Source organism: Tachysurus vachellii, chromosome 8 (assembly GCF_030014155.1).
Source record: "Tachysurus vachellii isolate PV-2020 chromosome 8, HZAU_Pvac_v1, whole genome shotgun sequence".
Classification (NCBI taxonomy): Eukaryota; Metazoa; Chordata; class Actinopteri; order Siluriformes; family Bagridae; genus Tachysurus; species Tachysurus vachellii.
In genome coordinates this window covers 14,611,499-14,624,392 of record NC_083467.1, presented here as the reverse complement: position 1 = coordinate 14,624,392, position 12,894 = coordinate 14,611,499, and the positions used below count along the sequence as shown (strand labels likewise).

Sequence of the window (12,894 nt, the reverse complement as noted above, 5' to 3'; positions counted from 1 at the left end):
ACTAATAAATGAATTTTAAAAAAAAATTCTCCAAATGATCATGGATCCCTGTTATCTTTAAGCTTGTGAATTAAATCATTTGGATAATTTTGAAGATAATAAATTGGTTGCACTTCCTGTCATATGCAGCTGGAGTCACTGTTGAACTTTCTGTTGTATTGTTTAAGCCACTAAATTGGTAAAAAAAAAAAAATGTTTTTTGAAAGGAATGTTGGAAAGATTCCTGTTGTGCATATGAGTAGATTAAGAGAAATCAGTGTGTATTTTTTTTTTCTTTTCATATACCACTACACAGAGATAGATCACATGAAATTGAAAATAGACTTTGCCAAATAAATAAAGTGTCATTACTTATCAGTAATTACTAACACAGGTTTCCATGTATATTCAAGAAACATTTATAAAAATAAAAAATAATAAATTATTACATGAGTAAAAATCTGTATTGCATGAGTGATAGCAAGTTGATTATTAGTGAGTTCTGTATGCTGCAGCTTGTATAATAATGTATCATGTATGTGGTATAAGACATCCTTTAATGTCTTTAAATATATTTTTAATAGCATTAAAAATAGCATTATATAATCTTTACATAACATCAGTTATGAAAATACAGCCATATTTGTTATTTAACTTTTATGATTATTATAATCCCCTAAGATTTCTTATTTTCATACACTATCTTACGTAATTGATGTTTGGCACATCTACAAAATATCTCAGGTTGTAATATAGTTTGCAAACAACTACTGTACCATGTCAGTTTTAGGTGTGTGTTTGAATACATAATTATTGCCTTCATCAGTTTGAAATAACTTGGAATAATTATATAGTATAATAAATTAAGGATTACTCATGCAAATACATAGGGCCAAAAGTCTATAGCAGAGGTATTCAACTAAAATTTAAAGAGATCCAATAAGAGAAAATTTCTTGAAGCAAAGGTCCGGAAGATCATAATGTCTAACTAGTTAGTGTGATATATATTTAAGTAGCCTAGTAGTTGTATCAACATCTGCAAGCAATCAATACCTAACTGTCAAATCAAATAAATGCAGTACAATTCAAAAATTTTTTGACAATATTTCTTGTCACGTAACATAGAACTGAACATATGTATGATTGTAGATATGTATAACGTTCTCTCATTAAATAAATAAAAGTAGGGCTACATTTCAAAATAAGAGAAAATAAATAAAATGTGAAAATTGTGTATGTTTAAATAAAGTGCTTAACTTTCCCTTTTATATCAGTGAGAGCTCTAGCTTGGCTTGGGTTAGGGTTAAACCTGGGCTTGAATGGAGTCAGGGCTGTTCTCATACACGTGTGGAGGTGCTCATTAGTGACCCTGGAACCATATTTAGTTTGGATTATGTTCATTGTAGAGAAAGCTGCCTCACAGTTGTATGTAGAGCCACACATGGTCAGGATGTATAGGGCTACTTCCCTCAGACCTTGGAAAGCTGTCTCAGGGACGCTGTCTTCAGATTTGAGTGGATTTGTTTGTTCAAAACCTTTGTTTTGTCTCATAATGGTGTTTCACATTGACACCTTTAATAAGTGCCACGGTTTCTGAACATATGAGACACACTGGTTTAGTGGGAAGTATGAACAGAAATGAATCTGTCCATTCTGGATTAAATTCTCTATTTTCGCTGTCCACTTTTCTTCTTTTGGAGAGCGCCATTTCTTCTTTATTCTCCCTTTCTCCGTCTCACTCGTCTGTTTCTCTCCCTTGTTTTCTACATATAACTCTATCTTTCTTTCATGTGTAACTTCACTCTAATTCTCTCTGTCTTGCACTGTTGAGTCGCAGTAATGCACAGATTTGATTGGCTAAGTGGTATCACGTGGGATGGCTTAACTCGCATGCAATTGATCTGTGCGTTTCCACTACCATAAAGATTGCAAAAGCTGCGCCGGTTAAAATTAGAAGCGCGCCGTCAAGTTTTACATCATATCCTTTTGTTTTGGCTTTAGGTCCGGGTCCGGATTGGGCAGCTTCTGGGTCCGGACCCGGACCGTGGTCCGCCTGTTAGTGACCTATGGTCTGTAGACACCACAGCACTCAATATTTGATCCTGTTTTTAAAGGAGCCATGGATAATTTACTTCCCATTCGCAGTTATAAGGGGCAGTGGTGGCTCAAGTGGTTGAGGCTCTAGGTTGTTGTCTGAAGGTTGGGGTTCATGTCCCAGCACCAGCAAGCTGCCACTATTCGGCCCTTGAGCAAGACTGGAATATGTGATGAACAGAATTCCACTGTGCTGTAATGTAGGTGTGGTGATAATAAAAGCTTTTTCTTATAATAAAATCCTTCAGTCTTCTCAGAAGGATTTTTAATAGACTTTAGAGTTGCTCATACAGTCAAAAGTGGATTAATGAGGTCTGGTATTGTTGTTGGGCGAAGAGGTTTGGGATAGTCTTTTATTTTATTTATCCTGAAGGTGTTCAGTGAGATTGTGGTCAGGACTACTCGAGCTCTTCCACATCATCTTTGGCAAACCTTTGTCTTCATGGACCTCACATTGTGTTCAGAAGCATTGTTATCCTGGAACTGGTTTGGGCTTCTTACTTCAAGTGAAGGTAATCTGTAAGGATACAACATACAAATATATTCTGTACAATTATCCAACTTTGTGGCAACAGCTTGGGGAAAATCCTCATATGGATGTAATGGTCTGATATCAACAAACATCTGGCCATATGAATATCTGTTACATATGAATGGATAAATAAGACAATTCATGTATATTTTAATTAAAAAAATCTCTTAGCAGTAAAAATTGTCACACTTTCTTAATACAATCTATGGACAAAGTTAAAGCAGGTGTTAGAAGGCGTCACTTGCAGGACATCACAGTGGACACCTCTGTCTCTCAAACATTTCGAACTGACTATTCCCAGAACATCTTGTGTGAAGTCTGGTTCACTGTTCCAGACAGCAGTGCCTCTCCCAATGCCTCTTGCACAGTTTCAAGCTCAAACCGCCAAACATTTGATAGGGAGTGTGAGTATATTTGCAGATGATTCTGAAGTATGAAAACAATATGAAAAAATAATTCGTTGTAAATATTCACCTGAATTATGGAAATTTAAATTTTCTCTCATATTTTCAAAATTTCACATCAATATTTAATGTTTTCTATGAAAACAATGATATTCCATTTTCTGTATCAGAGTTCTTTCCGGCACTTGATCAATTTATGAAATGCTTTTTTAAAGTCCTCATTAAATATAGTATAAATGAGTGGATTGATTAGTGAGTTAAGGTATCCGAGCCAGGTCAGAAATGTAGTTAATTCACGGGAGGGGATACAGTTTTTGCAGATGTTACTAATCACTTCCTGGATAAAGAATGGTAGCCAGCAGATTACAAATGCCCCAAGAATGAGGCCCAGAGTCATAGCTGCCTTTCTTTCACGTGCCCCTGAAATCCGTTGTCTTTTGATTGACCTCTCACTGTGAAGATGAAAATTTGGGCTTGCTGCAGAGATGCGCCCCTCTGTAGAGGGCTCTGACATCGACTTCTCTGGTAAGGTGAGTACATCATGACTCTGCTGTTCTCTGTCAGAGCACATAGGGATCTTGTTTCCATTTATTTCAAGCTTGTTCATGGGGCTGGGCCTTCTTTTGTGGTAAAGAATTTTAGCCGCTTGGTATATTTTGTAGTAAAGGATAAGAATGAGTGTAAGGGGGATGTAGAAGGCCCCAAAAGTGGAGTAAAGAGTGAAAGCAATGTTTTCATGCTTTATGAGGCATTCTTTCTCCTGCTCCTCTTCTTCTTCCTTTTTGTGGTGTCCCCAGACCATTGGAGGTAAGGAAATGAGAATGGACAGGAACCACACGACACTGATCGTGACAGCAGCCCTTAAAGATGTCCTCTTCCTGGAGTATTCCACAGCATCAGTGATGGCACGATAACGATCCACAGCAATAGCTGCCAAGTGCAAGATGGAGCATGTGCAGCAGGTGATGTCAACGCTGAGCCAGATGGTGCACATCACTTCACCCATGACCCATGTCTCCTTTACGATGTAGACAATGCTGAAGGGCATGACCAGGATGGCTACCAGCAGGTCAGTCACAGCCAGAGAGCAGATAAGGTAGTTGGCAGGGTGGTGAAGTTTGCGAGTGACAATGATGGCACTGATGACTAAAGAGTTGATTGCTGTGGTTAACAGAGCTAGAACAGACAGAGTGAGAGAGAGAAGGATCATGCCTGCAGGATTTCTACTAAGTCCATCTGTGCCGCTTGAATTCCTGTTGTTTGGATCCATGCCTGGGACCAAATACAGAGAAAAAAGAAAATATTTGTAAAGCATTTGGGTTTTGGATACTTTTTGGATCACCCTCAAAAATCGCTTCTTCTCAAACGAGATATTTGAAAATGTATGGCCAACATTTTTACCACATCCCTTTCAACAGGGCCACTAATGATCCGTATGTTTTCTATCTGTGCCTGTTGTTTCTGAATTTAGTTACTTGATAAGAAGTGCCATTTAATACTGTGATTTAAATTATAATACCATAAGAGGTATAAATGAGTTGCAGTACTGTACTTTGCCCAGACATTAATAGAAAATAATTTTCCAAGAAATGTTAGTAAGAAATGTTAGTTCTCTGGAGGAACTCAAAGTGCATTTTTCTTGTTCTCCAACAAATTTGAGCTAATGAGCTCATTATTTTGGATAAGGCATTATTTCAGAGTTACAGTTGCCTACAATACTATGTTTCTTCTAGATATAACAGATCTTTTAATACACTGCATGACCATAATTGTGTGGACACCCAAACATCACTTCTATATGTGTTTGGAATTTGTGTATCTCATTTTAGGATGTGGCTGTAGGGATTTGTTTCCGTTTAGCCACAAGGGCATCAGTGATGTCGGGTGATAATTAGTAGGGTTATGCGATAAGGCATTCAAAATCTGCATTTTAATTCATTTCTAAGAAAAATGGGGTTGAGGGCAGGGCTCTGTATAGGTGCGCATCCATGGAAACCCCCTCCATGAAGCTCATGACTAACCATTCTTGTGCTTCTAGAGGCAGTTTGTTGATTCAAAGATGTTTAAAAAGATTGCATGACTGTACTGTATGCATGATTCATGTACCTGTGTATAGCTGAAATAACTAAACACACTAATTACACATCCTTATGGTCATGCACTGTTTTTTGCAATCATTTAAAGTATATTTTACCTTCTTTCAAGATGTATAGACTTGATAGAATGAACCTTCAGTCTAACCCTAGTGGTAATTAGGGTTATCTATCATGTTTGGGAGTGTAGCATATTCGTTGTCATTAACATATTCATTAATTGAATATGTTACACTCCCAAACATGATAGATGCAAACAAGTCTGACTTTAATATAAATGTGGTACATAAAATAAACATAGAAGTTAGCTTTGTGCCTTTAAACATTATTTTGTACATCATAAAACACAGAAGTTTGTCTGTGTGGTTGACGCAACCATTTCATTTGTTGTAAAAAAAAAAAAACACCCTGTGAACAAAACAGCTTATGGATTGTACTCGGAGTTGATAGTCAGAGTGTAAGGATTATGCTAAAACCAGGCCAGAATAAACCAAGTCACCTGGCCCAAGTACACTTAAAAATCATCTTTAAAATATCACTTAAAATACACCACTTAGCTTTTTTGCTTGAATGGGCTAAAGACCAACAGCTCAAGACCAGGTAAAGTGCCAGTGCTGTCAGTGAAGAAGAAGGAAACGTATTTCTATTGGGCAAAGAAGCATTAAAGCCAAACTATTACTGAGTCAGAAAGTACTGTATACTGAATTCTACAAATACTATGCAAATACAAAAGCACAAGAATGCACCACATGCAACTCACTGTATGTAACAAAGGAACCTTTTTCAGAATAACATTCATAGTATTGTGTATTTGAGCTTGAAAATCCACAATATGTAGGTGAGTGCTGCTTTTAGAGTTAAATGGCAAGAAGTTAAAGGTGAGAGTGTCAGTAACAAACACTAAGCTCAGAAAATCATAACACATGTTTCTGTACCTCTGCTGGTTTTATGACCATAGTTGTCATAGTGATGGTTTTATCTCTGGAATGGAAAAGGCATTTACTGAATGAAATACTAAATAATTGTATTATTTCAAGTCAATTTCATTACTGAATGAAATACTAAATAATTTTATTATTTAGTATGTCAATTTCATTACTGAATGAAATACTAAATAATTTTATTATTTCAAGTCAATTTCACACTAATTCGTCACCTTAAAAATTTTCATTCATAACAGGTGTTTAAATTAAACACAGCACATATTCAAAAGAAATGGATTAGGATTTGCTGAAGGCATAACATTGAGCATGATGTTATTTTAATGAAAACGCTGGGCAAGGTAGACAGAGAGTTAATAAAGGCATACTGTTGTAAGTGAAGTACAATTTGAGATATTAAATTAATTCTTTGTGAAGATCTGCAAATTTAGTTGATGAACTGGAAATATTCATGCCGGGAAATCCCTGAAAGCTATCTTGCAGACAATCACTGTTCTAAAATAAGCCAGACAATTACAACAAAAAAGCCACAATGACTTTTATTAGAATTACATTCACACCAAGGAAAAATGCCAAGATCTGCCCATTAATGTCTGGTGAGTCTAATTAAAGCAACTTCTTTTAATGTCACATACTTTAAAATGAATATATTTATGCGTTATGTGACTATTTAAAATGAAATTATTCATATCATGTTACAGGTGTGAATAACACTTAGACACCTTAGCTTGAGAAAGAGATTTATCTCTATTTTAAAACTGAATTATTTATAATATTGTGGTCCAGTTTGGGGATGAGGTGGTCAAGGCCCAGACAATGAATATGTAAAATGTAATGAAAAATGTTATGTAAAAATTAAGGGTTTGGAATACTGGTGCGTTTGAAATACTGGTTAATTATTACGTCATTTCAATTCCTCTGTATGTCTGCACATATGGTGGTATTGACAATAAAGAACCTTGTATGGTTCTTACAAGGTTGCCACCAGTGTTGTCACCAGTAAGACAACGGCATATATACAGTACAGTGTACAATATTCATATCACAGTGCATACCCAGTGCTCCACCTCCCCTGAGTACTGCCACCTATGACTCATTTTCAAAATCACACTGAAAACACATCCATTTGTGAATAGATTACTTCCCTCAAGAAACATGTTGTTTTCTTACTATGTTATGTAAATCTCTCACATCTTCATTTTCATGCTACTGAGGTGGAAGCCAGGACTGTACTATGACCCCAAAAAAGAGACAACCAGCTAAATTCCACTCAACTGCAACTTAAAACTGCAACTTAAGCACCTGTGAGCTCTTAGCCATCAAGCTAGACCTAGAATTTCACTATGTTGACTGATCCCATGGGCACACTTTGGAGCCCAAATACTTTTCTCCACTTGATTTTCTGTTTTATTTTAATCTCTCCTGTGCAGAAATATGTCAAAGATGTCTTGCCAGGGCAAGACATCTTTGTAGCTCCATGCAAGAGACCTAGACACCCTATCCAATAACACGATCATGGACCATTCTATTGGTGGGTTTCATTAAGAACTTCCAAGTCTCTGAAAGTGACAGTGGTAGGGCTCTCTGAAGCCTGTCTCCTTTGATTACAAATGAAATAAATTAGACCAAGAAATCTCCTCATTATGAAGAATACAAAAATCCAATGAACAGAAGTAAAATTTATCTCAGCAACTTTGCCCAATGCACAACAACAGTACCATTTATCAAAACAGAAAAAACTTATGTATATAAGCAATATTCCAGCTGGGTGGTAAGGAGCCATGGACAATTGAAGGGCACTGTGTTTCTTAGTCTGAATGGAAAGCAGGGATACTGGAACAGTACATGGAAGTCTACTATCAACACCAATCCAAATCACTCTTTCACTTATTCACACATATGAGTCAGGAGCCAGACCTCCGAGGAAAACCACTTTACAGAGCCAGCACTACCCACACCTTCCCCAGAGTACCAGCACAGAAACTGTTTAAGCCACATTCCCTCACCTTCACCTTCCTATAAGTCTTACATAAATGACCCATCTAGGGCTCAGCTTGCACCCCTTGCCTGGTATATTTCACATTAACTTTTGGACTAGAAATTAAATTAATTGGAGATTTTAAATTGAATTGAATAAAGAATAATTGACTGGACTAACTAAAAAACAAAAGAACATAATCTTTCGATTTGTCATATTCTCTGACAACTGCATTGTGCTATGAAGCTGAGTACGTATTACTTAATTAAAGTATTGTAAATGCAAGGGTTTCTTATTGAAATAATATTAATATAAAGTGACTCAATATAATTAAACTAAACATAACCCCATTTAGAAGAGTGGCAACATTCCAAGGATTCATGACCAACTTCCACTTTTCAGATTCTGTTAAGAAGTTGCATGACAAGGTAAGGGAAATCCATGTATGATGGGTTATTTAAACACACTGTGCACATTTCATCTGTCAGTCTGATGTGCATTGTTTATAGTAACATTTGGTTTACTCTTTCAAGCTGATGATAATGTTGATGCATGATGAATTATTTTAATATTAAAAGGTAAATGATCTGAATGACAAAATGCTTTTAGGTGGATTCGGATTCTTAATGATTAAACCGAGATAGAACAGTACAAATAACATCTGAGATTAAAGTCTAAGTTGGGAATAAAACAGGCAGCAGATTTAGACATTTTGAAAGGAAACAGATTTACTGTCTAAAAAAGTCATCTTTATACTTACTGTGATGTTAATAAATCAAATTACCTGCCAGTATGTATTGGTGTTATATATTATTTCAGATAACAAATGCTGCTATTGTAATCCTTGCTTTCTGAGGTAATATGAGAGTAGTGCTATAATTCTTTTACAATGACTATGAAATAGTCAAAGTGAGTCTTTCCTTGCTGTTGAAAAAGAAATCACGCTTTACCTACCACTGTTATCATGCTGTCACAATAACAGATTTACACACACACACTGTTATTGTTGTTGTTAGCTTCCTGCCCATGAATTCAACACAGGCTGTGGCAATGAGAGCATGGGATCCTGCCATTATGTGGTATATATGGTAGGACAGTGGCAGGATCCCATGCTCTCATTGCTGCAGCCTGGGTTGAATTCAGGGTTGGAAGCTAACACAGCCAATGATAAGCTAACTCTAAATGCTAGTAAAAGCCTGGATAAAATAAGATGGTTAAACCAGGAAGGACATCCAGCGAATACAACAAAAGAGGCTTTAAATGCTCAAAGAATATATATCACTATTCGAAGATAATGGCTATAAGGTGTTTCGTTAATTTAAGGCTTATAATCAAATTGCCTAATGCTAATAGCAAGCCAGATACTTAATGGTGGTACACAGTAAATAACAAGAATTTCAAGTCATTCATGCCTTCTGATGGTTTATTTTAAGCATGTGGTTTTGCTTTACCTTTGCCTAATAGCCCTAGAACTCATCGTCAGTTACATTTGCCACTAGTAAGTACATGCAAGGTAAGTATAGGTAACTAACAATACTGATCACTGGAACCTCAGATATAAAATAAAATAGTGCATATGGAAATAAAAATTATGTATAATTACCAAACAATTACCTGGTGTGATGAATTCAGGGTAAAATCCAGATATCAAACTACAAAACAATTCTAGAATATTTGTCTTAATTTTCTTTTGCTACAGACAATGTGCTACCTGCTGTTATAGACTGACAAACTACTAACATGAACACATAAGTACAAATAAGAGAGAGAAATGAGAGAGAGAGAAACCTTATTTGAATTGATGAAGTGATAAGATGCAAACAATAGCCAAAAATTTGCATAAAGAAATGTATAGTACAATATATAAATAATAATTTAAAAAAATGACAGGCAGTGTGTGTGTTTGTGTGTGTGTGTGTGTGTGTGTGTGTGTGTGGGGAGGGGGGGTGTTTGTTCAGTTTGCCCAACTGTAATAATCTTTGATTTGTTCCAGCAGAGTTGATCTTATTTATTATGGAGATGGGTTTAATTTGGTTGACTTGATTAACATATTCAATTTGGTTTTCATATTTTCCTAACTCAACTACAAACACCTGAGAAATGGACAAACTCTAATTATGTTTTTCATGAGTGAAGCATTTTATTTTGCTTAAATGTATATGATGACACTATGTTTTATGCATCCCATATTATTGGTTTGTACTAGAATTAAAAGAAAAAAATATACATTTTATAGCTACAGCATTGGTTTGTGTGTAAGGCACGCAATTATAATAGACCAACATCAGGTGATCAGACCAATTTGAATAAGATTCAATTGGAAATTCACTGAAATGGACAGGATGCAAAACAAGATACATTTGTTATGGCTAGCAGTTACGTTTGCTCTTGTCGACATTGACATCTTGTCGAAGTTGACATTGTCTGTGAATTTGAGTATTGTATCTATCAAGAGACATATCACTAATGTTCTGTGGTATGTGCTATATACTGTACGTTGTTTTCCATTCACACCAACATATTCCTATTACCATCACACACATATACAGCAACACACAACAGCCATGTTCTTATATCCACCATACACCAACCCAATAGCCACAGCCATGTATTCATCAGTGCTAACAGTAAACCAGAGTAAATTCCTAAAAAAATATTAATGGTTATTATGTAAACTGGCAACTCAGATTATAACCAGCACACACACACACACACACACACACACACACAAACTCTTAAACGACTTTGTGTACAATGCTTTTGAAGCACTACAACGCTCTTCCAATCAAGAAAGAACGTGCTGTATTTATACAAAAAAAAAAATTAAGAAAGAAAGAAAGCATTGCATAGTGCAGAATTGCATACTGCAGAAACTGAAGTAGCCCAATTCAAATCCTTAAGCTTTTTATCTAAATATTTGCAATGCGCTCTGCTATTCCTGTGTGCAGTCTATCAACTCGGTAAGTCGGAACCGAAATTTATTCATAGTTTCAGCTGTGTTTATCAGAGAAACGACTCGCAGGAATACTCACATGTTCGGGTAGTCTTTAAGAGAAGAAGCTGTTCAGTGGAGCCGCTGTACAGACAGTGACCGAGAGCGCGCAAAGCAAAGACGGTGACGCGCAACTTACCGTGGAGTCGGTTCGGGTACACACATGTCGATGTGGGACTGGACAAGCGGATGAGATTTTAGCTCAACCAGCGGGCGAGAAACATAGTTTTACTTAGACTCACATAAGCCTTAGACGTATAAAGCCCCTAATCCCCCACCCTACCATCACCAAAAGCTATGTATGCACCGACACCTTACTCTAACCTTAACCTGAATAACTAAATGGAGGAATGCACATCATACATGTTATGGTATAGATTAAAGTGTGGGATTAATTGTAAAAAAAAAAAAAAACAAAAAAAAAACAACGGGTATTGACTTTGTTGCAAGTGTCATCCATGGAGAGATCAATGCATTTCTAATTCATGCAGAGGATGAATTCTTGTCGGTGGTCAAAAACATGAAACATATGTCAAGAAGCTCAGACCTGTCAGACTTTGTAGAAGCTTTTTTATTCACATGTATTTAGCATCTGCTTCATATCATATATAATAAAGCAGTATATAGTGAATGTTAAAATAAAAAAGCAGTTGCAATTAAATGTGTTGGAGGAAAATAATAAGCTAATAAGCTGTTTATTTTTGCCCTTTCACTTTCTTTCAGCACATAATGCTAACATCCACTCAACGATTGATTACTGTGCTTGTGAAAAACTGCATAATGTTTCCAATTAAAGAATGGCTTTTAATTTCACCCACAGTGCTGCTTTCACTATCTGCCTGGGCTACCTTATTCATTCATGTTGCTGCACTAATTTATTGTATATTGCTTAATATATAAATGATTCAATTTGAATTTCTAATTCTCTGGAATTAACAGGACCTCGGAAGACCAGTATTGATCGATTTTCATTTCCCTGTAAGGCCAATGTAGAGAAACAAGAGTTAAATCTACTGTATAGGCTAATAATTAAATTACATTAAACACACATGTTTACATCCAGTGTGACTTTTCAGCATTAACAGTTTAGACTTGCCAAAATCAAAAACAAAAACCCAGAAACTATCTTGAATTGCTTGCTAGTGTAAAGAAAAGTGCAGCAATAGTAAATAGTTTCACAAGAAAATCTAAATACATAAATAGTTTCATCAAACTGAGAGACAGGTGAAATTGATGCTCTAATTACTTGCTAATTCCAATTGTCATTTCCTCTTCTGTTTGAAGAATTATGGTGATGGTAAAAAATATTTTGCAAATATCCAACATAAGTGGTGGAGATGGTTGCCACAGGCATAACAGTGTTACTTCTGAATGCTACTCTGAGGGGAACTAAAAAACACACACTCAAACCATTCAAGATCAAGATGTTTTTTTCTCTGGCATATGGTTCCTGCTGCGGAGTCACTGAAAATGTCAATAAGCTGTTTGGTTTTGATCTTTTTTGCCTTGAGTGACTTTTTCAGCTATCAAGGGGATATGCATTTTCAAATCCAGAGTTGGAGAATAGATTCCTCTCTGAAGCCAGTCTTTCATCTCTTGTGAACCCCATTTGTATGAGGAGAAGTAAATTAGTCATTATTTTATTTTATCATTGCACTGTCTAGGGATGTTCAATGTGCCTTTTATCAGAACAATGGACAAAAGTTATCTCATATTTTATCACTTTGCAGTTATGAATAATCTGTTGATTTTTGCACAATATGCAAATTTCCATTTCAGTGAAAGATAAAAATCAAGAGACAGAAAGAAATGAAGAGCAATAGAAATAGACACATACACACAGATGGAGAGAGCACATATGTGGTTGAGCCTGAGTTTGAT

At 35.9% G+C, this 12,894-nt stretch overlaps 1 protein-coding gene across 2 annotated transcripts; it reads right to left on the bottom strand.

The window, feature by feature from the left end:
* Window positions 1–2,158: 2,158 nt before the first annotated feature.
* Window positions 2,159–11,161, bottom strand: htr1fa (5-hydroxytryptamine (serotonin) receptor 1Fa). 2 transcript variants are annotated; one of them, XM_060877323.1, is made up of 2 exons: window positions 11,054–11,161; window positions 2,159–4,281 (listed from the first exon to the last, which is right to left on the bottom strand). In XM_060877323.1, exon 2 carries the CDS (start codon window positions 4,277–4,279, stop codon window positions 3,176–3,178), a length of 1,104 nt encoding a protein of 367 aa, XP_060733306.1. In that variant the 5' UTR covers window positions 4,280–4,281; window positions 11,054–11,161; the 3' UTR covers window positions 2,159–3,175. The 2 variants fall into 2 exon arrangements, with proteins under 2 accessions (XP_060733306.1, XP_060733305.1); XM_060877322.1 differs by lacking the exon at window positions 11,054–11,161 and adding an exon at window positions 9,636–9,751.
* Between the last annotated feature and the right edge of the window lie 1,733 nt (window positions 11,162–12,894).

Excerpts from the sequence above, each read along its gene's own strand:
- htr1fa (XM_060877323.1), bottom strand. The coding sequence starts at position 4,279 with ATGGATCCAAACAACAGGAATTCAAGCGGCACAGATGGACTTAGTAGA.